Raw genomic sequence first — 27197 nt, 5'->3', positions numbered from 1 at the left:
GGAATTTGCCTTTCCCAAGGGCCCTGCTATAGGGATTTGAACCCAAAACCTTTACATTCCAAACTAGTCTGACTCAACAACACAAGACCACAGGTGGCTAACACTACATCACTTCATGAAAGCCTGTTTGGGACAGTTAAATGCATATCTTTCTCTTTTGTCTGTTTTGTGTTCCAGGTACTTTTGATGAATACCTTGAGTATCAAACAGTAGTCCCAACCCCAGCACAGATCCACAACAACCCAGACCGTCGTAAACTTTTTTCGTATCATATGTGGCTAATGCTACACCACTGCATGAAAGCCTGTTTGGGACAGTTCTATGCTTATCTTTCTCTTTTGTCTGTTTTTTGTTCAGGTACTTTTGATGAATACCTTGAGTATCAAACGGTAGTCCCAACCCCAGCGCAGATCCACAACAACCCAGACCATCGTAAACTTTTTTGAATCATATGTGGCTAACGCTACAAAATTGTATGAAAGCCTGTTTGGGAGTCAGTTCAATGCTTATCATTCTCTTTTGTGTGTTTTTTGTTCAGGTACTTTTGATGAATACCTGGAATACCAGACGGTAGTCCCTACCCCAGCACAGATCCACTACGATGCTGTTGTCAACAAGAAAGCCAAACCAATCATGAAGACAGCAGACACACAGACGGACAAACCCGACAAAGATGAAGGGTTGGACGCCCAAACTGTACAAACTGAACCTGAGAGGGAAAGAAGGAAACCACAGCCCACAGCTGAGAAAGAGACCAACACTGTCATTGTTGTATCTAGAGGTAGGATATACATATTAGTTTCATCAGGCTGGTAAGTCACTGGATAAAGAAAATCTTTGTACACAACCAAGTGTTTTATTCAACCGGCATTTAAGTGACCGTCTGTCACCTTCATTCCTTCAATTCTTACTGGTTCACTTTGCACTGCAGCTATAGGCGTCGCTGCTTATAGATGTGGTCCCAAATGTACAGTATTTACATGATAATTACCTAGCTTATGAGATGGTTATTGCAGTGTTTACAATGCAATGTCAAACATAAAGGAGTGAATATCAGTGCAACTATTTTCATTTACTTCTCAAGAACTTAGAGGTAGCTGATTTTTTAAATTATTTCCATTTTACCTTTATCAAGACTTTTTTTTAAAAAGATGATTGGCATTTCAAAGTAACTTCTCTTTTGCCTTACAATATAGGGCAGTATTCATTACAATATTCTTTCCAACTGCTGGTTACAAACATTTCTGGAAGGATGACAGGGTAAAAATAATTTGAAAACATTCTGCTGCGCTTGGCGAAATTTTGCAATGTTCAATTGGTGTAGTCTCCTGGGTTGTAATAACCAAATCCAAATCGAAAACTTGATATTTTCAATTCAGCCTACACAACTGGATTACAACATTGAGAAATACATAATACCAGATTTTTCAGATGTCCATCCTACATCTTTTATGAGTGAACAAAAATGAAGACAAGGCACGATTGTAGCAACATGCTTATTTGTGTTCTAAATAAACCAATACAGGTAAATGGCAAATAGTCTAATTTGTGTTCTAAATAAAGAAATACATTCCTGGATGACAGACTAGTCTTCACAAACTAATCTGAAAGTTTTTATTGTTGTTGTATTTCAAAGATGTGTATAGTGCAGAGCAGGCGGTGTCCCAGTACGCCGCGTCGGGGATGGACGTTAGCCGTGGCGGCCCAGGCCTTCCGCCAGACATATTCTTCAACATTCGCTTCGGGAGGGAGGCAGCGCAAGCCGCAAATAGTGGTGCTGGGCTGGCACCATCTCAGATGCAAGATCAGGAGGTAGAGTACAAATGATTGTTTTTTGGTCTGTGGCCAATAAAAACCAAGGATTATGAATATTGATCGAGATGATAGCCAATCAGCACCAAGGACAAGAATGTTTGATTGAGATGATAGCCAATCAGCACCAAGGACAAGAATCTTAATACACATACATTGGGCTGATAATTTTGATTTCTCCTCTCTTTTCCCTTTTTTTCCTTGCAAGCTTAGTGTTGTACATTTTTAGAAATTTGGTTTTAGAGAATTGCAATTCTTCTCCCTTTTTCTGAATTTAGGAACATATGCTTCAGGCTACGTGAACTTAGAATCTGTCAAACATTCTTGTCCTTAGTGCTGATTGGCTATAATCTCAATCGGACAATCTTGTCCTTAGTGCTGATTGGCTGTCATCTCAATCAAACATTCTTGTCCTTGGTGCTGATTGGCTGTCATCTCAATCAAACAGTTTTGTCCTTGGTTCTGATTGGCTGTCATCTTAATCAAGCACCGTTCTCCTTGGTGCTGATTGGCCATCATCACAATCAAACATTCTTATTTTTGGTACTGATTGGCTATCATTTCAATTAAATATTCTTGTCCTTGGTCCTTATTGTCTGTCATCTCAATCAAGCATTGTTGTCCTTGGTGCTGATTGGCTATCATTGCTATCAAATGTTCTTGTCCTTGTTGCTGATTGGCTATCATCTCAATCAAACACTTTTGTCCTTGGCTCTGATTGGCTGTCATGTCAATCGAGCATTCTTGTCCTTGGTGCTGCTTGGCCATCATTTCAATCAAACATTCTTGCAATTGGTGCTGATTGGCTGTCATCTCAATCAAACAGTTTTGTCCTTGGTTCTGATTGGCTGTCATCTCAATCAAGCATTGTTCTCCTTGGTGCTGATTGGCCATCATCACAATCAAACATTCTTGTTCTTGGTCCTTATTGCCTGTCGTCTCAATCAAGCATTGTTGTCCTTGGTGCTGATTGGCCATCATTGCAATCAAATTTTCTTGTCCTTGTTGCTGATTGGCTATCATCTCAATCAAATAGTTTGGTCCTTGGTTCTGATTGGCTGTCATCTCAATCGAGCATTCTTGTCCTTGGTGCTGCTTGGCCATCATCACAATCAAACATTCTTGTCCTTGTTGCTGATTGGCTATGACCTCAATCAAACATTCTTGCACTTGGCCCTGATTGTCTGTCATCTCACTCAAGCATTGTTGTCCTTGGTGCTGATTGGCCATCATTGCAATCAAACATTGTTGTTCTTGGTGCTGATTGGCTGTCATCACAATCAAACATTCTTGTTCTTGGTGCTGATTGGCCATCATCATAATAAAGCATTCTTGTTCTTGGTCCTGATTGTCTGTCATCTCAAACAAGCATTGTTGTCCTTGGTGCTGATTGGCCATTATTGCAATCAAATATTCTTGTCCTTGTTGCTTATTGGCCATCATCTCAATCAAACAGTTTTGTCCTTGGTCCTGATTGGCTGTCATCTCAATCAAGCATCGTTCTCCTTGGTGCTGATTGGCCATCATCACAATCAAACATTCTTGTTCTTGGTGCTGATTGGCTATCATCTCAATTGAACATTATTCTCCTTGGTCCTGATTGTCTGTCATCTCAATCAAGCATTGTTGTCCTTGGTGCTGATTGGCCATCATTGCGATCAAATGTTCTTGTCCTTGTTGCTGATTGGCTATCATCTCAATCAAACAGTTTTGTCCTTGGTTCTGATTGGCTGTCATCTCAATCAAGCATTGTTGTCCTTGGTGCTGATTGGCCATCATTGCAATCAATTATTCTTGTCCTTGGTGCAGTTTGACACATAGGTTTCTGCCCCATTTTTTCTCCTGTGTTGTCTTTTTGTTTTTAAATGTTTGAATACCTGCAAAAAAAGAAAATAAACCATATTTTTTGTACAGGTTCAGACTCCTGCATTCCTCAATGTGGTAGATATTGACAACAGCCTACTGAAAGACCTGAAGCCTACCAAACAGCCCAGACAGAGACAGAGAACACCCCCTGACACAGGGGAGACTGTGGAGGAACACAGGAGGTCCCCCGCCCCTGGTCTCCCTGACGATGCCACGCCCGCAGACCTGCACTACAGACTGGCCGGGCTGACCAACAGCATCAAACCTGCAGAAGTGGATGATGAAGGTCAATTATACTTTGGTCAAATTGGTGCACACCATAGTTTTATCCTACGCAAAAATGCAAAATATTGTGCATAATTTTTGACGTGAAAATATTTTAATATTCTCATATTCTAATCTACCAAAATTAGAGAGGTTGAAGAAACAAAACTCACAATGTCTTGTAGCGGAAGCGATATGCTTTTATCGCATACACAGTTGATTTACTTCGGAATAACTCCCTAGAAGAGACAGTACCTAGACTTTAGGGTGTGCAGCCTCCAATTGAAGCCCCAAATAAACTGGAGTGTGCCCCCTTAATGGCTACTTCGAAATCAGTACTCTTTCATAACAATCTCCTCAGATTCCTCCCATATTTAGATATCATTTTGTATATTCAGTTTTCACAGTGAAACCTCCTCTCAATGATTTTTGTGCAAATTGTTATGATGAAAATGAATTCTCACATTTCCAAAAAAATTGTGTGTAGATTCTTGCTATATTGTAACAAGCTACAGACCTAAATGTATCCTTATCTGTTTTGACAATTTTGCTACAGGTAACATCAGAGAGCCACCAGTTGGGGATTCCCTGACTGTAGACCTACTGTCTTCTACCACTGGTGAAAGGTAGGAATACATTTACATTTTGTTTAGTCCCTTCAGAAATAATGATGTCTACTGAAAGATCTTGGTAAGACAATACTTAGTTCTGCAAAAAATATTGTGAATGCAGAAATGTTTTGTGTTAAAACCACCGCAAAGATTTTTGTCCAATACTGTAGCAGGATGTGACTATAGCGCTGTCACAAACTTTGAAACACAGCGAACACTCCATTTTCGCCTTAGAGCAAAATAAAAATCACGCAAACTTAAATGCATTTACAGTAGATCCTCTGGATTTTCAGCAACTAACCAATGCTAGACCCTGAGGAGGATTTTCCCTGTTCAGTGAACATGTTGCTTGGTAAAATCTGTCTCCGGGTTGAAATTGTATTTCAGGCAAACTGTTCTTATTTTGGCAATCACCATACATGAATAAGTAATAAATGTGTTTTTTCAGTCCCGTCAACCTGGCCAAGATCAGGCGCAACACGGCAGGAGTCCGCGCCAAGTCCCGCGAACGTTTGGCGGACAAGCTTACGGAGATGGGCCGACAACTGGACGCCATCGACCAGATGGCCAACAACATGGAGGATGATTTCAAAAACACGCGACTGGTAAAACATCAGATGTTTTTTTAGTCTTTATTAAAGATTGCAACAAGACAATACATAGTGGAACACCAGGCAGAGACAAGCTAATGTTGCGGACCACTCAACATTACAATTACACTGCATACAACAATTAAAGTAATACAGCAATTCATAGAATGATACAATATCAAACAATGCATTAAATATTAAGTACCGTATTTACTTGAATAAAGTATGCGCTTTTTAAACATTTCATTTATTGCCAGGACAAATTGGAAGAGGACCTCAAACCCTTGCTCAATCAAGCCAGGAACCCAGCTGTGGTGCAGCAATGCATGGCTCAATACCTGCCAATTTGAGAAGTTTGCAACTTGTCGTAGGCAATTCTCAAGTTTGCAGAGATGTTGCCGCCGGGGTTAACAAGAGAATCTTTTATGAATCTAATGAATGGCATTATGTAGAAGTCCTTGATTTAAGCATAATTACCCAGAGAAAAGAGAAGAAACCCCATAGATTTGAATTTATTCTGTTCAAAATGTGTTCAAGATCAATGGAGAAGGCGTGCGTACTCTATTTGAGGTTTCTACCTTTACGTTTCAGTTCTGCAAATTTGTCTTGAACTAGCCCCAAATCATGGGTGCGTACTTTAATCAAGAAAATACGGTATGCAATTTAGAGGTGTCTTCAGCTCGAAGCTTAAGGGGGCGGTAAATCTTTTTGTTGCTGCCATGTACGTGTGCAGTGCCCCGGACAGTTGTTTGTTTATGGCGAGGTTGTTGGTTACTGACCCCTGGAGTAAGAGAGATGTAGTACGGCGTTGTTTTACAAGATGTTCAACGGTGAGTGAGAGGTTATTATGTAGGTCAGAGTATAGAGGGCAGTGCAGCAAGTAGTGCTGGGCGGTTTCAGTGGAGGCCCCACTGCACAGGCACACGTCTAATCCTTACTCTTCATTTTTTGCAGGGTGCTGTTCAGTCGGCTCCATTCCATGCACAATCAAATGGTTTCCTTCTGACAGTGTATTCATGTTTTGAGGGACTTAAAACTCAAAAGCTCTCTCAATATTGCACAATCTCTCGCTGGTGGAGCTGATTGGGCCTCCTCCCCGAGAGCTTGTAGCCATACACCATGCTATTAGCTAGCAGCGCGTCAGTGTGTCTTCTGGACGCCATACACTAAGAAAACAAAGAAATTATACACCTTCCTTTTGCAGGGGACACCCAGTGGGCACCCTGTTTCCCTGGTAATTACATACACATTGTACATGTGTTCCCCCCCCCCCCCCCCCCCCACACACACACTGCAATCGTTGTTTTTTCCTTATACCAGACACTGGGACAGCATGAAAATTGATTGACATGCAAAGCTACCAGGTAATTGTTAATCCATAGAGCCCATTGGGGAAGTCTGGTAACGATATCTAACTTTACTTTTTTTTTAAAGCTTGTCAACACCATAGACAACCTGGGTGAGGCCATCCATCCAGAGGAGGAAGAGGCTTTTGCTAGGAGACCAAGAGGGCGTGGTCAGCAATATGACAGTCGTCATGACAACAGCATCCCTCCTGTAATTGATGAAGATGAAGAGAGGATGTAAGTGTTCTAATTTAGTCAAGTTTATTTAGATGTTGGTAGTTTATGTATTTCATTGCCAAAAATAGTCAATTAGACATTCTAGATATTATATGTGATACATAATGTTGAAGTTGTTTAGAGTTAAAGCTACTAACAGTGTATTTTGAAAAATGCCACTTCTCACATTTTCTCTCTAATAATGACTCAATTTCACACATTAAATACTTAAAAGCTGTTAACTAGAATGTAGTGGCGTCGTGTTGATGTAATGGTCAGGACGTTTGACCAAGAACCCAGAGGTCCTGGCACGGATGTTGTGTCCTTGAGAAAGGCACGTAACAGGACTTTCCTCACTCCACCCAGGAGTGAAAATGGGTACCTGACTTCAGTTGGGGAGGTAAAAGATAGTGGAAGGAGAGGGATGGACTCCGCCTTCCATTAAAAAAAAACACTGCCCCTACTGCTTCAAAAAGGCTATGGGACAACTTTAACCTAGCTTTAACTAGAATATCAGCACTTGCTGTACAAATCTGTTGATCAGGACAGTAACAGTTCCTAAGGTGTTGTCTTACCATAGGAACTATCCTAACTATCCTATCCTATTTAAATGACATTTGCATACGTTTCTCACGAGTTAGTGTCCTTGACATGTTGAACCGGTTTCCTCAGTAATGAATTGCTAGCATTGTATTCGTTTTGCCCAAGTTCATTTTAGTGACGCTGAAGAAGAGTGATGGATGTCATTGGAAACGTCCAGAATTAAGTCTCCGAATTTTATCCAGTTGTAGAGTTTGAATTGTCTTTATAAATCCGTCGATCTTTCACATTCTTGCACAGTGAGCGTCCAGTAAGAGAGAAACCACTTCCCAGCCCCATCATTGAAGAAGAAGAAGATGTTGATAAGGAAGATGAAGCAGATAGACAAGATCGTGTGCCCATCGCTGCACCCAAGCAAGCAGACAGGGACTTGGAGAGGCTCCTCGACATGACAGGGCTGAGTGGAGTGAGTGACATCATAGCAGAGGTGTTTGCCGATGGAGGTCTGAGGGAAGAAGACTTGGGGCTGTCACTCACTGGTGCTGACTTGACCAGGGATAGGTGAGACAATGTTATCGTGTACTATGGATGTGAACCTAAAGGTAACATCAGGTACAGGAATCAGTAACAGAAGTTTAGTAAACTGTACCTGAACAATTTTGTAACATAATACTTGTCAATCATGACAGTACACAGATCCAGCACTAGCATAGTGTTTTAGACCTGTACTCTTCTTCTTGTCATCCTGACGGACGTTCAGGTCAACGTCGATGGACTCGTCCGTGGGCGGCGAGTCCAGCTCTACCCTTGCACGGTTTGCCGCATGTAGGGCAGGCAAAGGCTGTAATTTGGCACGGGGTGTGTCTCTTTTGCCTTCTATCAGCCTCTTCAACTTAAACTTCAACTTAAACTACCCCCAGATAACCCCGCTAGGGGCAAAGTAGGGGGGGAGGAGGTCCCAGGCTAAGGCGGGCATGCCTCCAGCCTGGCGCGAAAAGACTCAACGGTGGGAGCCGTAACAACCGCGCCAGGCAGGGCGTTCCACTCGGGTATGGTGCGGGGGAAGTATGAATATTTGTAAGAATCTGTTCGGGCGTAAAGTGGTTGAAATTTGAGCGTGTGGCTTCCCCGGGTGCGCCCCTGAGCTGGTTTCAGTAGACTATCTGTATTAATATTGATGTGGTTATTAACTAGCTTATAGAAAAAGGTGAGGCGGGCGTTCCTCATTTAGCTCCAGATCATGTTCAAGTTAGACCTGTACCAAATTGATTTTAACAGTATCTGGTACATTTACACATCCCTTTCGTGTGCCATTCAGGATAAAATCAGATCTGGTCCAGATCAACATCGTGTATGAACGCAAACAGGCTGTAAGATAGAGCTGCATGGTCGTAAAAGACTAATTACAGTTGGGTTTTTTTGCATAATGATCTATGTTACATGTAGCATTGTGGTGTTGTGGTGGCGTAACAGTTAGGATGTTTGGCCCAGAACCCTGAGATCCTGGGTTTGATCTGCTACATGCTACAGATGTGCCCTTGGGAAAGGCACTTTCCAAGACATTTCTTACTCCACTCAGGCGTAAAAATGAGTACCTGACTTCGGTTGGGGAGGTAAAAGGCGGTGGAAGGAGCGGGCTGGGCTCCGCCTTCCAATACCGTGCCCAGTAGACACAGTGGATAAAAAGCCACTGCCCCAAGGCCTCAAAAAGGCCATGGGTCTACTAGTACCTTTACCTACCATTTTACCATGTAACATGTCTGTGTTCCTTTCCAGTATGTTGCCTTCTGAACCATTTGCCAGTACCCAGCTGAGTGTGGACACCCTACAAGATGTCTTCTCTCCACGAGCACAGGACACAAGCAGACAGGAGGAGGACAGGAGAGCCAAGAAACGAAAGGTACCGTCTTCAAATGACTTTTGGTACATTAAGATCTTTAGTGAAAACTGGATAGTGCAAAAAAAGATGTGGTTGAAAATTTGGCAGTGCAATAAGGAAAAATAAAAGGGAAAGCTTAAGGTAAATTGTCCATCTTCAGACTGAGGCAAAGTGCAGGGCTTTTTCTAAAGAGGGTTACAGGGGCGCTGCGCCCCCATGCCCTGATCATGCACCTCCTAACGCTAGAGAGCAGATCCTCGGACAAGCATGAAATTCTAAGGAATGCTTCTATGGGTCACACTTCAACTGTTACCAGTCTGATAGTAATTTTTCCCCTCAGGAAGCCTGAGAATGCCCCATTTTAACTGAAAATTCTCTGAAACTCCCCTAACACTAACCCCCTTCTACACCATCCCTTGCTTGGTTGCTTCGCTCCCTTGCAATGCTCGGGCTCGCAACTTTTTCCTAGGAAAACCCTTGAGTACCTTAATTCTTGATTTGTTAACTGTAACTTAATTTTAGCTTATTCAACAGTCCCTAGTCCACCGCTAAAATTTCATCATTGCAAATATTTGATCACTAATATTTGAGACAGTAAAGCTTGTTCCCACCATTAAAATTAAATAATAATAATAGTAATGGTTTATTGGTCAGAAATTGCCCATGCAATGGCAGCCAGCGCTGAATAGCTGCAGGGTTTACAATCATATAATTCACAACAGATACATAATTGCTCCACACCTGCACTTTGTGGAACTGTCGCAAGGGTCTGGGCGGCTGCCATTCGGCGCCAGCAGGTGACCTCAATACGACCTTCTTCAACCGAAGTCAAGTACCCATTCACACCTGGGTGGAGTGAGGAAAGTCGTGTAAAGTGCCTTTCCCAAGGGCACAACATTGGGGCATAGCAGTGGTTTCGAACCCGGGTCCTCTCGGTTCTGGGCGAAACACCCTACCGATTGTGCCACACGATGCTACTATAGAATGTGTGAACTACTCCCTTTTCCACCAACCGCTAAAATTACCATGTTTTGTTTTGTTTCCCAGGAAGTACAGAAGTGGATGTTGGAGAAGCGTACAGAGAGGAGGAGCGAGTACCTGAAACAGCTGGAGGAGTTACGAAGCACGGAGCACCGGCCGTACAAGCCTGCACAGGACTCCCCCAAACAGGTGCGGTAGCACTACACTTATGTCATAAAAAAGTTGTGTTTTTTTAAATCCCAATGCAGGACTCAAAATTCTTTTTTTGGAAAAAGGTGCACTGGTGCACCCAACCAAAAAAATTAGGTGCACAGAAAAAAAAACATATCTATTAAGTTTGACGCTACTACCTCTCTTAGAACGTCAATCTGTAATAATTATTCTATCCAGATTTCAAATTTCAACCATGCAAGCAATACATAAAATAAAGTACAGCAAAAGGTTATATTGCTTTTTCTAATACTTACATTTCAAGAATATTCTGTATGCTATTGTACAAGAGAACCTTTACCTTATAGCCTACAAAAATATCTAGGTACACCGGTGCGCCCACAGTCAAAAATTAGGTGCACAGCTCCAATTTTGGGTGCACAAAGGTGCGCGTGCACCTACTATTTTGAGCCCTGCTTATGTCGTAGAAATGTTTTTTTTTTTAATCCCAATAAATACCAGGTTTAGTAAAAAATGCCATGGTCTGAACCGTACAAGTTCCAAAAGGGTACTTCTGGAGAAAAAAAGTTTGAAAGTCAAGTCAAGTCAAAGCCTTTATTTTTCTTCGAAGTGCAAACAAACAATCATGTGAAACAATTGTTCATATTCTTATGTTCCTACTTTCTACATGTATTGTAACCAGTAGGATCAACCAACTGAGGTATGTTGAAGAATACACAGTGGACATTGTCCCCATGGCACAAACTAATTATAACACACATGTCGGTATAGATTCCACCACCCATGTTCACCATCTCATGACTTAATTATGTGATATTTGACAGGATTCCCCTATTTTTAGCACAAATGTTTCTATATTCCCTGCAACTATCTTTGAACTCACATGTAAACTGTAGGAGATTGTAACAAAATTAATGCAGCTTTGCTGAGTGAACTACTTGCATGTAGCTACAGCAAGGGGAAAAGTTGTATACTGTCCATTTGAAAAGCACAATCTGACCCCCTTTGACCATGGTAAAGATAGCACCTCTTCACACCACAACAGTGCCAAAAAGGTAGCCAGATACTAAATGCATTTAAGTTTGCATGGTTTTCAATTCGCGCTAAGGCTGTGTTCGCTGTGGTTTTAAGTTTGCGACAGCGCTATAGTCACATAATGCTACAGTATTGGACAAAAATGTTTGCAGTGGTTTTAAGTTCGCGGCAGCGCTATAGTCACATAATGCTACAGTATTGGACACAAAAGTTTGAGGTGGTTTTAAGTTTGCGGTGAAACAGTCGCCATGAAAATTGCGAACATAAAACCACCTCAAACATTTCTGCATTTACGGTAATGTTTAAGTGATTGTGTCCCACATGTACGTTTCTCATTTGTCCCATTTCCCCACTTCACCCAGGGTGCTACCTGGAAGCAGATACATCAGGCAGAGAAGGAAATGGAGGACAGGAGAAAGTAGGACACTTTTCTTTATTAGTGCATGATGATTTGTCCGAATAACGAAAAGATCTTCCTCCTTTATGTATTTTGCCATAGTCTGCATACAACTGTATTGACACGAAGTCTGCATAACACAAAGTCTGTGTAACTGAAACTCTGCTGTCCGGGGCTTTAAAAACACAGGATGTTGGGCAGGCGATTCACTCAGATTTTATTTTGCCATATGTATCATTCTGTTTGTGAATATTAGACATCCATATCACGTGAAAGAAGAAAAATTGTGTCTTTGCTACTGGATTGCTGCATTTCAAAATTCAGTAATCCAGTATTTTATTCTTCTCATATGTATCATTATTTCTTAAATATTAGGCAGATTTTAAAAAATTTGAATGATTGAAGTGACGAAGAAGAAGAGTGATGGATGTCACTCGAAACATCCAGAAATAATCTTTGAATCTTATCCATTTATAGAGATTGAATTGTATTACGATTTAAGGAGTATTTTCTAGATAGATATGGCTAATATATACATATTGAGCAAAGATATTGAAGATTTACTTAATATGTTGCCTTTATAGTTTAGTGAGTAGAATCTCATGACTTATTTTGCATTGTTTTCCATTTTGTACTTTGTAATTGGCGGTACGAAAGTCGTTGTACTTCTGATTTTGTTGTGTAAATAAAGCTTTTATTTTCGTTTAGGGCTTTGTTGCAAGAGAACATGTCAGAACGTGTCAAGCAGGCGTATGACTTGATGGGTGACATAGTGATCGACACACCAGAGCTCCCAGCCTCCAGCCTACCTCCTCCCTCTGTCAGGAAAAAGAAGCCTGCAAGGCCTGGCAGTTCTGCTAGAGGGAGCTCTCCCCTGCGCAGGGGGCTACCAAAGTCCTCCACGCCTATCCCCAGGTCCCAGAGGATGCAGGATATAGGTTTTGATGTTGATGAGTATGATATCGATGATGATCTTATAGAAGAACTCCTACAAGACAGTGGGGAGGTACAAGGGGAAATGTTGAAGACGTACAAAGTCAGGGATGTGTCCAAGATAGGGGAACATGCGCAAGGTACTGTGAAATTTCCAATCTTTTTTTAGTGTGTTTCATTCTACAGTTTATTTTGCGCTGATATCTCGCTGCAAGGTCATCGCACTGCAAACATATGGCTTTTCTTTCCACGTGTTACAACTATCGTTGTTTTGAAATGTAGAATATTAATTTTCACAGTGCTGCAAATCTAGATGAATTTACAGTCATTTTACTGTATATCTACTTCTTTGTAGTGTACTTCATTGTCTATGAATCTTTGAAACCTTTTTTAAAAATGAAAATTTGAACCTTTGAAACTATTTTAAAGTGTTCTGGCATATAATTTGGATAGTTTTGAGGAAAGGATTTTGGGCAAGTCTTTAAAAGGAATGAAAATATAGTCTGAATTTTGTTTGGTCTATGAAGAAAAGAGTGATATCGAATTGTGGCTTTTCAGTCGAAGTACTGTAATTCTTGTTTCTTTCTCTATAACTTTATGTTCACTGTTCCACGGTGACCTCTGTACCCTGAACTTATCATCACTGTGAAAAACCTGTGGTAATTATTTATGATTCCCTCACACATCCGTTCTGTAAATCACTTGGCGCCACCGTGAAGTTAAAATTCAGTCTCTGTGAAAATGTCCATTTTCCTTACACCATGAAATTTTGCTACCGTAAAGATAAAGTGAATAATGTTGAATAAATTCATCAGTCACGTGTAATAACAGTTACAAGAAACATTCTTCAAACAGTGACTTTAAAAAACCCGGTAGCAAAATACGTACAAGAGACGTCGAAAATTTGGAGGTGCGTATTTCGCTACCCTTTTTAAAGTCACTGTTTGAAGAATGTTTCTTGTAAAAGTGAATAACAGTATAAACAAGAAGTAACTTTTCATAAATGGTGACTGTGTGTTTTTCAGGTGGCCGCAGACCGAAGCCCTTCACTAAGCTTGTACGACAACAGAGACCGGAGGCAGTTAGGAATCAGCCCACGGGGAAACCAAAGACCTACGCTGAGAAACTGGGTGATTCAGACGCCAGCAAGATTCCCAGGCCAACATTCAACAAGCTGAAGGACAAACAGAGGCTATATGGTGTGTTCATGTTGTATGAAGTGTTGTTCTTTTTTGCGATGCCTCAGGGGCGGGGCCAACACTACCAAAAATACTTTTTCTTGCTTTTCTAGTTTTTCTCATTTTCTTCACTCGTGTACAATTTTTATTGTATCAAGAATTTCAAGAATGAATAAGAAAGAAAAGGAAGAAGAAGTCTTAATTTTTCCATGGAAATTCTTACAACAAGGAACACTTTTCAAATTTTTTGCTTCAAAATTATTTTTCTTGTTATGTTTTAGAAAATATAAGAATTGTTATCTCCCCTTTCTCTAATTTCTAAGAAAAAATCACTGAAGAAAAAAATTCTTAACTCTTGGACAAAGTTAAGAAAATTGTTCTGTGTATAAGATGAAACAAGAAAAATAAGAATAGCCATTTTTGGTAGTGGATAAGGTACAGTGAAAAGGTTGAGGATATTGACTGAAACTGCCATGATTGTCTTTTGTCACCAAAGCAAATAGCGTGTGCTAACAGGACCACTTGCCTTACAACTTAGATTTGCTGTAAAATTTTGAAAGTGCCCAAGGGAAGGAAAACAGCCACAAAAAGGCTAAGAAATGCACAATTAGTTTCATCAGGTTGGTAAGTTCCTGAATAAAAAGACTCTTTGTATAGAATCAAGTGTTTCATTCCACCGACGTTTCGGTGACCGTCTGTAACCTTCCTCAGGAATTCTATTCTGCAGTGCAATGTGACAGATGGTCAACTAAACGTAGGTGGAATGAATGGCTTGGTTGTGCACAAAGGGTCTTTTTATTCATTGCACAATTTGTTTTGCAATGGCACAGACAACTTGTGCATACATTATTTGGTGGTAGATCCACAAAGTTTGTGTCAAATTTCTTATTCTTTGATTTTTAAACTGAAGCATGTGCATGATATGAGAGGGGTAGAGCGCATGTTTCTCATTAATTTTGCACCACTGTTTATTATTTATTCTTTTAATAGTACATTCTCTCCTAGTTGCAATGACTATTCTCTCTGAATTAACCAACACTACTCTCCAAGCAGAAGTAAGGTCCGGGGTATTTTCGATGTATTTTCGCAGTATTTTATACGTCTTTCTACGTTTTTTGTCGGGGAGGAAGACCCAACAAATGCTGCGCAAGTAGAAAGACGTATAAAATACTGCGAAAATACGTTGAAAATACCCTGGACCTTACTTCTGCTTTGAGAGTAAACCAACACAGCACTTAAGCATGTCGTAAACTTCACTGTTGATGCACAATACACACGTATATATTAGGCACCATGCGACTGCCTGGCACGGCCAAGTCCAGGGAAAAGACCTCTCCCCGCTTGGTGAAGACCTACGCACAGCGGTTACAGGAACTCCGCCGAACTCCCGGCTCCGCCTACTCTCGACCTATACTCACAACTAAGGGTGATGGTGAGGTGTCTTAACTAACACTAACACTGTGACAGTAACATCTAATAATATTATTATAGCATTCTCCTATGCAGAGCTCTGCATCATAAACCTCCTTGCATAAAACTCTAATGAGGCATATTGACAATAGATATTAATGAGCTTGCCTTATACATGTATGGCACAAGCCAATCAGTGCCTCTGCTTTTTCAAATTTGCAATATGGCAGGCATGCAGGCAGATGAAATGCCAACTTTCTTGTTTTTTTAGCGAGAGGATGACAGTTTACAAAATGTTTTCCGTTAGTATTCAATGATGCCATGATTGCCCTCTACTCACAGGTCTGACAGATCTCAAATTTGGTTTAGTTAAAAAGTTAAAATCCTCCCAAACCATAAGGTGTATAGGGCGGTGCCCATGCCCATTTTATAGCCCTGGGCCACACTGTGGTGCAATCACTGTAGCAGGGGGCTAGTCCACTGGCAGTGGAGTGTGTTTAACTTCCATACTGTTCAGAAGTATGTACCGTTTTTATAAAGTCTTTGGTATGACTCAATGCGCCTCTTGTCCAGAGGTGTCCTACCTGGAAGTTGAACTCAGTTCCAAGTAATCTGAACCAGATGTGGTGAGTGACAGAAGCGCAGACCCCTACACCACAGGGACACACCCTCAAATTTGGTACCTGATAAATAAGTTTGGACTCAGAAAGGACTGTCAAACTGCCTTGGTGAAACGTTGTTCACAAACGATTATTATTGGTTATGAATATTAATGATCTTGTTTTAATTAGCAAAAGCTTTCCCTTTGGACAACATCAATGCATTTTCTCTGATTAGTTGACAACTGGTTTGTAGTTACGTCCATGGTAGTGTAAAACTCTGCCTGAAAAAGCAGAGGTGAATCCAAGGAGGTTTATGACGCGGGCTCAACTCTGCATACAATGTAGGAGAATGTCTAATAGCAGCATCTCTGTTTTAATATTTCACAGTAATGTTCAGGTCTGCCTCTGTCCCTGATACATCTCAGTCTTCTGTTGGATTTTGCTGTAGTCCTTCTGCAATCTCAGTCATCTTACAGCTCTGTGGGATTGCCAACACTCTGATCATCTTCCTCTGTGATCAAACTACCCTTGCTTAAGATCACTGATCGAACATGTGCCCCTTTGCAGTTTTTTCATCCACTTGGTTTCTTGACAAAAAATACTTTTTATCTTCTAATAAAACTCAGACTCTAACAAGTAACAACTTTCAGTACCAAATCAAGCTTCAACCTGCAAAAACAGGGACCATGATATTGTTGTATACAAAGCTATTCTTTTGCAATGGATAAGATTACAACTTACTCTAACAGGCGAAGCTATGGTGTTCTTTGCGTCTTTTGGGGTTAGAGAAAAAAGTGCACACAGCAGTAGACTTCTGTAATGTACCTGACGTGTATGTCTTTTCATCCACCTTGTTTTCATGATCAGGGACCCATTTGATATGATACATGTAATTACATTTGATTGTGTATCTTTTTGTTTCAAGTATTGATACATTTGCTATATAGATTTAAGAGCCTTGCATTCCATATATAGTAAGTGTCAATTCTAAATACATGGTACATTAATTTTTTGCATAATATACACAAAATTACAGTTACTGTTAGTAGCACTCTATAATAGACTATAGCAATAAATATAACGTCATGTAATTATAATAAGTCTATGAAATGATTTTCACTGTTGGTGTTTGGGTTTAAGACAGCTCAAGTACCTCTCTTCAGTACTAAAACTAAAGTTGTTGCCTGAAAATTTTGTGTAGGGGCTGCTGGTGGTGGTGGGGTGTCCAGGAATCGCATGCAGGAGGTCACCAGGCGAGGTCTGCCCAGCGAACCCAAGCCTCGCGAGTACGCGTCCACGTACGCACGTTACAGAGCCAACACGTCACCGAACCAACGGCCGGGCACTGGGAGGAGGGGTGAGGACAATCTATGCTGTGTTTTACATAAAGAAAAGCTGGGAAAACTGGTTAAACTTGGACTACATGATACACGTGTGGCTGTGTGAGATTATAGAAAGATTAGAAAAGGGACCGGCTAGCTTAGTGTGAAAACTTGTCCTTTGTAAAATAAAATGTTATGAAGCTACATGTACAATAAACTGCTGTATCTGTATCTGCATTACCAGTATGACCGTCTCTCGGCAAAACATACAAGCTTTGCAGGCAAAGCTTGCGGATACTAGTAGTAAAGAGAGGCTTTCAGGTACCTGTGACAGACCACATCACCCCCCCCCCCCACCTGCCTACTTTAGTCACAGGAATAAGTTAACATGTCCAAGCAGTAGCCATAGATCATTCCTCTTGACAACGGTTGGAAGATCTCCCAAAATATCTGCTTTTGTGAACCTGGCACTATACCTTTTTAGTTTGCTTCAGTATTTGTTGTTGTTTATCATGTTGTTGTTGTTTATCAGGTGGCAGTGTGAGCCCTCGTCAGCCGGTAGGAAAGAGGTTTGAAGGTCCCCGCCACAAATCCAAGACGTACTCCCAGCAGCTACAAGACATTTCTGCTGCCGCACCCAAGGGCAGGCCCAGACTGGCTTATAGTATGTTGGACTTGTACACCATCTTTTCTTTCTTTAAAGGAGAGCAAAACTTGAAATTGAAAAGCCTACAGTATATGATAATTATACTATGCTAAATACAGTATACCCAAAGTCAGATATTAGGTTAACTTATTTACACAAGACGGTCATAGTTCAGGCCACTCCAGCCGTTTACAACTTGCACCGTACTGATGTCCATGCCTTTTATACTCGCCCTGATCAATTATGATATGTAAAACTAGCCAGAACTTGACTTTGGGGTATATTTAGTATAATGTAGTCCGCTTTTCAATTTCAAGTGCTTAAATTCTTGTCACATCTTTCTGCAGAATCTTACATTCATAAAAACTAGATGCACAAAAAGTAGCAAACAAAAACTAATTGTAAGCGTAAAAACCTCATAGACCATTCCTGCAGGAACTGTACAAATGAAGTAATCCTATAATGCTAATGAAATGATGGTACATTTTGAAAATGACTGTTATGAAGTCATTTCAATATGATACAGTTACACATGGCATTATCTTTTCTTTCTTAGCTGGTACATCATCCAGAGGCTTGAAATCTCCGTCCATGCGGACTCAGACGTTGCGCCATGCGCCGTATCCAGATGTGTACGAGTCCGTACTGGAGGATATATCCGAGGCCAGCACGGCTAGCTTGCTACGCAGTACGTCAGATGACGTCAGGAGAATTCTGGACGAGGAGGACATCTTTGGGGTAGGAACGAAAATGAAACTGGTCTCACATAGATGTTCTCTTGTTGGGGTGATACTAAGGGTCTCACACAGATGTTCTCTTGTTGGGGTGATACTAAAGGTCTCACACAGATGTTCTCTTGTTTGGATGATACTAAGGGTCTCACACAGATGTTATCTTGTTTGGATGATACTAAGGGTCTCACACTGATGTTATCTTGTTTGGATGATACCAAAGGTCTCACACTGATCTTATCTTGTTTGGAAGATACTAAAAGTCTCACACAGCTGTTCTCTTGTTTTGAAGATACTAGGACTCAATTTTCTCCATTTTCACAACAAAGGGCACCAAATAAGAAATGTGTTACCATGAACCTATATTTTCATGTGTTGAATTTTGCTGAAAATCTGTAACAAGTATGTTAAAAAAAAACATTCATAAAAGTATTCTCTCTCATGAAAGGCCTCTTGTTGAATGCTGCTAGCAAATCTAACTCAATATTTGATCTTTTATAGGATGGAGGTGCAAGGCCTAGATATAGAGACTACCCAGATTACGATGCTGGAAGCTTGTATGATGTTGGAGACGATATACTGGGAGATGACTACATCAACAGTGTGGACCCAGACCAGCTGAGTCAAGCCTCACAGAGCACAGGCAGCATCCTCAGCAACATCAACTGGGATGAGGTGGAGCAGCTCATCGCTACAGTGGAATGATCCAAACCACCCCTGTTAAAAAGTGGAGCAACCCATAGATATATTGGTTTCATCTACTGTTGGATTGGTCAATTCAGGTTGAATGGGGTACCTTTCTTGGTGATGCATTGCCAGTGGATAGGAATTTCTACTGCATCTCCTATGCTTTGTTTGTGATATCTTCCAATACTTTCCAAATGTATCCAAACAGTAGATGAGTACAGGCTTGACCAATATTGTTTTGAAAAATAACATCTACTTTGTATTGTGTATGTAAAGTTGGACTTGCTGTCTTAGACTGTACATTTGTCATGTTCGATGAAATTTAATCTGTAAATTGTTTGATAATGGATTACAAAATACCCACCGAGACTTAGTCATAGTGCATTGAGCTGTTGATATATGTTTTCAAAAACGTTACAGATTTGATGTTTTGACATCACTTGTACATTCCATAGAATTTTGTGCCTAACTTCTCTATGATGCCATAATAAACACTGCTGCAAATATTTGCACAAAGAAGTGCCTCAAGATTTATTGTCTCAGTTGAATGTTTGTTTGCATCAGATACCAACATCACACAATACATAACCAGACAGCCATCGCAGATAATACGTCATACCGGGTAGGGGTGGGTACCGTTACAGAAAATTCAGGTCCAGAGTAGTGCTGCGTAACATCAGGTACAGGTACCAGTACAGAGGTTTAGGTACAGGTCTGGACCTGGACCTGTACCTGAACAATTCTTAACGTCTTCAATCATGACAGAAACACAAACTGTTTTCAACGTTTCAGTATCTTTATTCAAAGAACATAACTATGTTTCCCACCGCCAAACTCCCTTGGCCTTGCTATCGAAACTCCCTGATCTGTTGTATATTAGTTATGCTGTTCCCAGATGTTGCTTTGGTCACGTTTGGTGTTGTATGAGGTCAGGAGAATGGTCACAAAATACATGTAAGCACATACTTGGTGTGAATTTATATCGGTGAAGTACCGGTACTTCATGAACCGGTACTTCATGATTTTGGACCTTTACCTACTCGATTTCTACGGTACAGTACCGGTACGCAGTACCGGTACGCAGCACTAGTCCAGAGGATCCGGACCTGGACCTGATTATTGTTATATAATAAGACTATCATCATATTTTGGAGACGAGGCACAAGTACAGGTTTCAGTGAGTGCTACAAATTATGTTAGAATTATGTTCATTTTCTATTCGGTCAAACAACCGGTCAACTGATTTTTTTTCGGACCGGTCTAGTAAGAGGTCCTTTTTTTCGTACCGGTCTAGTAAGAGATACCGGTTTCGTACCGGTACCCACCCCAATAATCGAGCGTCCATATATGATTTATTGGATTTTGTTTCTGAGTTTGCCATCTGTGCTCAAGTTTGTATGTTGTTCAGATGAATACTGTGGCAACATATCTGAATACCAACACCTTTCCCATATACACGTTAATGTTTCTTTTGAAAGCCATAATGGCACCGGCATATTTTTCTAGTTAGATAATTGCCAAGGCGTCTGCCTTTCTTAAGCCCCTGTCACACTTGTGCGTTAATACAAGCCCGCATGAGTTGCGTATTAACATGTTTTTGGTTTAGGTTAATTTTGCAGCCAGAGAAGTAATTTTTTAAGTTCGATAACTAGACTGCTCAACGGTGGGTCAAAGTAGAAAACAACTTCCTCTCTGCAAAATTTACTTAAACCCCAAAAAGTTACTGCGGAACTCATGCGCACTCGAATATACGCACAGTGTGACAGGGCCCTAAGGCGACCTTTGCTATTTGCTGCAATGGGAATCCCCAGCGTCATGGCAAGAACGCCGTACCTGACAAGCCCTAACGGGTGGGTATGACTTATTCAATTTATACAACTGCACCTCCCATTTCAACTCAGCTACTTATTGTCAGATCGACGTATGTTTGGCCTGCCGAAATTATCCTACTGTCCTTTTAGATAGGATTTATAACTTATTACTCTTTTTATTACAAGTTGTCGGGCACAGTCCACCCCTTTAGCATAGTAGGTGGGGTCCTTAGTCTAAAGTACATCAGTTCTATATGCTGTGCCGGTGCTTTCTACGGCGTTTTCAACCGGTCGGTTACTCTCTACTTTTTTGTGAAGCCGGGCCCCTTTGAGGTTGCTAGCGCATCACCAACACTAGCAGTCGGAGACGTCCTGAATACAGCTGACCATGTCTACCACGGAGAAGGAAACAGCAGACGTGCCCAACTCCTCGAGTGAAAGCGCCAACTCTTCGAGTGACAGGTATGACTGCTTTCGCTTTTAATTCCAGTTGATTCCCACTCTTTACAGAGTGTATAGACTCTCCATTTGCTTCTGTTACCATTTGCTTGACATAGTGTTAGGAATCATGTGTGTTCAAAGTTAGTGAGCATGCTTGTTGCTCAAATAGAGCTTCGGCTCTTCCTCAGGTATAATGGTAAACATATTAAAGAAGAGTCCGTAGGACACAATCCTCCGTGAAGTAATTATGGTGTTTGCGGTGTTGGCTGAGGTGTTTGATACCCTCTTTATAATTAACTACCGACATGCCAAATTTCAGATAAATCCATCAAAAGAGTCTTGATTTATAGGGGTGAAGACACAGACTCAGACAGAAACATGTTGTCAAAGTATGAAAGTCTCATCTTAGCAAAAAAGGCTATTGTAGCATTTGCTCATAAATTTTGCAAATGAGGCCCTAATTTGCATCATTTATATCTAATAATGTTAAACTTTGCTTGGCATCCAAATGTCGCAACAATGACATTCCCATCATTCACCACTACGGAATTACATGTATCAACGCAGCAAAGAGTTATATTTGCGAACGTACGCACAACCCTGATCCTCCCTAGCTCCTGCAGGTAAAAACATCACATGATACTCACCTGGCTGTCATGTGCTTTGCGGCTATAAATAGCACATTGGTCGATGATCTGCCCCATTCTTCGTTGCCCAGAAGCCGGAGGCAACCTGCGTGCTCTTTGAACCCAAACATGTACCACTATGTACTATAGCATATAAAATTGGAAGACGGCCAAAACAGAAGGTCTATTGACGTGCCCGTTATAGGAAAAATATTATACACTAGAGCGATATAATATGGGTCTTGACGTATTAGGGGCATTTCATATCAGTATTGAGATGTGTGCTTAGTTTCCGTATTGAACGCGCGGCTGAAATATGTGCTTCAGAAAGGTCACTCATAATCAGATTGTTACTTCCGTTTTTTCAACGCAAATTGAAAGTAAAAGTAACGATGACCACTCTCCAAGCAGAGGAGTGGGTCCGGCGGGTTTTTGACGTGTTTTTAAGCGTTTTTGTCGGGCTTTCTACCTTGTCATTTTTTTGTCTCTGGGGTTTGAAGAGACCAAAAAAATGACAAAGTAGAAAGCTCAACAACAACGCCCAAAACACGTCAAAAATCTGCCGGAACCACTCCTCTGCTTGGAGAGTAACAATGACGGGGTAACGCTAGTTATAATTACAGCCCGATGCATGATAAGTAAAGAAAATAAAGCGATCCTCTGGAACTACATGATTGTATGTCCTCCTCATGCTTTTCAATCATAGATACATTTGGCCCTTATAAGTTTCACATATAACTTGAGGTCCTCCTTTTATTTATTTTTTAGCTCCAGTGACGGCGAACTGTCTTCACCACCACTTGGACCTCAATCTAAGGTACACATGGCGTCTTGGACGTGTGCATATTGATAACTTATCTAACTTTATTTGCATTTTCTGTATCACACTCTTGGATAAATCCAGGAATTTGTTTGTATGTCTTGTATTTGGCGTCTTGGACGTGTGCATATTGATAACTTAACTAACTTTATTTGCATTTTCTGTATCACTCTCTTGGATAAATCCAGGAATTTGTTTGTATGTCTTGTATTTGGCGTCTTGGACGTGTGCATATTGATAACTTAACTAACTTTATTTGCATTTTCTGTATCACTCTCTTGGATAAATCCAGGAATTTGTTTGTATGTCTTGTATTTGGCGTCTTGGACGTGTGCATATTGATAACTTAACTAACTTTATTTGCATTTTCTGTATCACACTCTTGGATAAATCCAGGAATTTGTTTGTATGTCTTGTATTTGGCGTCTTGGACGTGTGCATATTGATAACTTAACTAACTTTATTTGCATTTTCTGTATCACTCTCTTGGATAAATCCAGGAATTTGTTTGTATTGTATACCCGGTTAACCGCATGAAGGCGTAATACATCAGGTTTGTACCTAAGAGTACAAGATATCCGGACAGATTTATATGATCAACACACACCGGGAAGGACCCCTACTCTTTTCGATAAGTGTGTTGGGTTCTTTAACGTGCTTGAGGTGTGGCTCTCCTCAAACACGGGACCTCCATTTAACGTCCTATCCAAGGGACTCCCTAACCGAAGCTAGGTACTCATTTTTACCCGCGTAAAGTGGGGAAAGTCGTGTAAAGTGCCTATCCCAGGGGCACAACGTCAACGGGACAAATCAGGGAACCCCGGATTCGAACCCGGTATCTATGGGTTCTGGGGCCAAACACCCTGCCACTACGCCACCGCGACGCCACATAAGTCTTTTATTTTATTTTCAGAGACGTGGGAGCAGCAGGGATGACTTGGCAAACGCCCTGAAGTCCCTCAAGGCAACGGCAGGTGATTGGTACCATACATACATGTACACCTATCTGACATTTCATATAAACATCTAAACATGAACCATAACGATGTTAAGCTAATGATATCCATTACGATAGAAAGCCAACTATTGTCTAGTCTATTGATCCAGAAACTTCGCTCTCTGTAGTCTATTGCTCCATAAACACCAGAGCTTCGCTCACTGATGGAGGACAGGGCCGAGTGGAGAAGAAGAACCCATCGTTCCCCGTGTTGGCATCGCTAGCTATAGATATCCCCGTTCAGGGTTCAAGGTCTAGTTTATTCTCACCTATTTTTGTTTATGTTTTCTTATGCTTCAAACAGGACCATCTACAGTCATCTACACGGAAAATGCCCAAGTCGGGAACGATAATGTCTTGAACAAAGACAGGAAGACGGCAAAATCAGGTACCATACTGTTTGCTTATGTTGTTCTGTCTGCCTTTCAGATTAGGATCTGTGTACATGATCTGCGCACATTTATTGCCAAAAATTGAATAATGATCCAATGTCTTACTGACACAAATGGTACATTTCATTCACGCCAGTATTAAAAAGGTTTGGAAAATTTCTAGTTTCTTCATTATCGGAGTTAACTGGTTTACCTACTCCTCAAACCTAAACGAATTTAAGGTTTGTGGGGCGAATAATCTAGTGAAATTGACTTTGCACTATTTTACCATTAAAGAAGTGAGAGAAAACTGGGTTTGTACTGAATATCGGTATCAGAGAACAAAAGGTTTCCAAACATAGTTTTTGGAACCATATGGATGACGTCATCATGTTTTATTACCCTTGTGATAATTTTTTTCGAAGAAAAACTACAGAACTTTATTCTTTTGACGGATAATGATAAAAGCTACTAACTTGCGTTGGCGCCAACGAAAATATTGTAATAACCTATGAATTGTTGATATATTTGATCCCTCTCTGTCACAGGACGACCCAGTAGGTCTGGACCTGCCAGCTCCAAGAGTCGAGGGGACGAGTTACCGATCTTGGTGTACACTGTGCTCAGTTTGATGTGCCACATGGCGCCAAATACCGCAATACCAGTTTGGTTTTTCCTACACCTTGTTGACTACTGTAAAGTGATGGTTGGTGAGAAGGGGCTTAGATACAATGAAATGATTAAAAAAGAGCTAGGTCTGTCAGATTTTCACCCGTTCGTCCCTAAAAATGGTCGAAAAACGTTCATGATTAACAAGAGGCAATGCGACGACCTTCAGAACTCCCTCTTTCATCGCAGTGCCACTCGAAAACTTGCATTGATACAGCTGGGTAAGATCTACACCTCTACTTTTCACGAATGCGACAACAATGAGTGGGAGAAACAAAAAGCTATGCTTCCCCACTTGCGCCACTTCTGGTTTCGGTATGTTCAAGAATACAATCTTTTCGAAAACATGCTTTTTGGTTTCATGGTCGCTTCGATCCGTGTCATGGGGAAATACATGGATGGAGATTTTAGAATCAGCGTGGAAAAACTCGCAGAAGACTGTCTGAGCCTTAGCAAGAGCCATGAAGAAAAGGAAAAAGCGTATCGAGCTCTTGGTGAAATTAGAAAGAAGCTAGGCCAGTATGACGCAGCAGAGAAAGCCTTGAAGGCAGCTGTGCAGATTCGCAAGCAGTTGTCAGCCAGTGAGCAAGATCTTAAAGAATCGTTAGAGTATCAAGGCCACATGCTTTGGTTAGCCAAAGTTGCCACAGAGCGCGGTCAGTTCAACGAGTCTTTGAAAATCCTCGAAAATTGTTTGCAGTCCAACGCTTTACACAACGAAAACGCACGAAATCTTCTGGCATCTATGTTCTTCGAACAGGGTCGTTGTTATGAGAACTTGGGGGGATATGACGACGCGTTTCGGTGCTATGATAAGGCGCTCAAGGCGCATTCTAATAACCTAAAGGATAAGAGAGGGTACAGGTACCCGCAATACCTGCTGAACCGAGCGCACATGCTAGCTTTGATCTCCCACGGTACCAGTAGCTTCTCGAGCGCTGATCATGATCATGAGGTGCTTCTCGAGGCATTACTGAACTGTGACGAAGCAGATCACATCCTGTCCCAGCGTCACGGTAGAAACCACAACTACAGAGCGCTGCACTTCTGCATTCGCGCCAGACTGTACATGAAGGTACAGAGGTTTGACTTGGCTCAGGGCGCGGCCCAAGACGCGTTGCGCATCGTGGTTGAAACCTACGGAAAGAAGCACAACAAAGTCGGCGACGCGCTTCTCATATTGGGTGAGGTCTGGGCAAAGCACGGAGACAAAGTAAAGCATGAAGACAAAGTCCGTTCATGCCAAGACAAAGTCCGTGCATTTAAATCGTATCACTTTGCAGTGGCGTGCTTTGAAGATGACCACCCTTGTATCAGTGACCTTAAGGCTCGAATGAGTGAGCTAAAAAATAAGCTTGATGAAACAGAGATTATGTTGCTTGACGACGGTGATTTTGAAGACTTGATGATGGGTCCCAGCAATTAGGTCACTACCGTGTTCTTTTTTCCTGGCTTATACTATGGTCACAATTGGAAAAAAGGGGGTCCGGCACCTAGTTTACGTGTTGTTGCTTCCCACTTGGCCCTGTGGGACTCCCGGGCTATTCATTGGTACGGAGCACAACTGAAAGATGAATTGATCTGTCCGAAAGTCAGAACTAATCGGTACTTGAAATCTAGCATGCCGTATCAGACCCGCCTTAGCAACCAGTATGAACATTGACCTGTTTTTGATTCTGTAAATATACTTAATGTGATGCGTCGATTTTAACTATTGTCTGTCCTACTATTTCAAATGTCAGATTCAGGGTCATACGTATCATATCCGATGATATTGCTATCCTATGTTTTTAATCATTGTACATTGGTTCTAATCTACATTTCTGCGGTTTTCAATAAAGTTATTTTGCATCTTGTATTGTATGACAATCGTAAAGATCACTAGACATATATATTGAGTATAGCATGGTCATTGAGTTTTCCTGGAACTAGTATAGAGCTACATATACTTGTAGTTACATTAGTGTTGTGTTTTTTAATCAATAGAGAAAAAAGTTGAAAAATGATGTTTTCGATTTCAGGATTTAGGGTCAGGAATTTCCTGGACAATTTCTGATGCTTTTTGTTATTACATATGTATATGTAGAGAGATATGTCTGATTTTTGTGCTTGATGTTTATATGCGCGTCAAAATAATCGCAATTAATAAACGGGAAGTTGTTGGTTTAGAATGTTTGAATTTGATATGTTGTATACGTATATAAAGTGCGAAGTTCAAATATATATAAACTGTATATTACTGGCC

The 27197-nt window shown here is 41.0% G+C and overlaps 2 protein-coding genes across 2 annotated transcripts in view; both read left to right on the top strand.

Moving 5' to 3' along the window:
• The window catches only part of LOC136438678 (ciliogenesis and planar polarity effector 1-like), a 43799-nt gene extending 24063 nt beyond the window's left edge, over positions 1 to 19736 (top strand). Inside the window, exons 18-34 of the mRNA XM_066433592.1 lie at positions 539 to 781; positions 1637 to 1812; positions 3727 to 3964; positions 4499 to 4568; positions 5002 to 5158; positions 6578 to 6726; positions 7546 to 7806; positions 9022 to 9145; positions 10172 to 10294; positions 11674 to 11729; positions 12417 to 12781; positions 13667 to 13840; positions 15108 to 15251; positions 17033 to 17188; positions 17686 to 17817; positions 18356 to 18537; positions 19032 to 19736. Of these exons, the coding sequence (XP_066289689.1) occupies positions 539 to 781; positions 1637 to 1812; positions 3727 to 3964; positions 4499 to 4568; positions 5002 to 5158; positions 6578 to 6726; positions 7546 to 7806; positions 9022 to 9145; positions 10172 to 10294; positions 11674 to 11729; positions 12417 to 12781; positions 13667 to 13840; positions 15108 to 15251; positions 17033 to 17188; positions 17686 to 17817; positions 18356 to 18537; positions 19032 to 19235 (2954 nt within the window). The 3' untranslated portion in view covers positions 19236 to 19736. The remainder of the gene's footprint in view (positions 1 to 538; positions 782 to 1636; positions 1813 to 3726; positions 3965 to 4498; positions 4569 to 5001; positions 5159 to 6577; positions 6727 to 7545; positions 7807 to 9021; positions 9146 to 10171; positions 10295 to 11673; positions 11730 to 12416; positions 12782 to 13666; positions 13841 to 15107; positions 15252 to 17032; positions 17189 to 17685; positions 17818 to 18355; positions 18538 to 19031) is intronic.
• Positions 19737 to 21355: 1619 nt separating this feature from the next.
• LOC136438055 (uncharacterized) lies at positions 21356 to 26503 on the top strand. Its single transcript, XM_066432718.1, has 5 exons — positions 21356 to 21490; positions 22864 to 22912; positions 23829 to 23889; positions 24217 to 24300; positions 24832 to 26503. The coding sequence occupies exons 1-5, from the start codon at positions 21417 to 21419 to the stop codon at positions 26376 to 26378; spliced, it is 1815 nt and encodes a 604-aa protein (XP_066288815.1). The 5' UTR covers positions 21356 to 21416; the 3' UTR covers positions 26379 to 26503.
• The last annotated feature ends 694 nt before the right edge of the window (positions 26504 to 27197 follow it).

This window comes from Branchiostoma lanceolatum, chromosome 7, assembly GCF_035083965.1.
Source record: "Branchiostoma lanceolatum isolate klBraLanc5 chromosome 7, klBraLanc5.hap2, whole genome shotgun sequence".
In the NCBI taxonomy this organism is placed as follows: Eukaryota; Metazoa; Chordata; class Leptocardii; order Amphioxiformes; family Branchiostomatidae; genus Branchiostoma; species Branchiostoma lanceolatum.
Note: the sequence above shows the minus strand (reverse complement) of the source record. Positions and strands in the feature narration are given on the sequence as shown.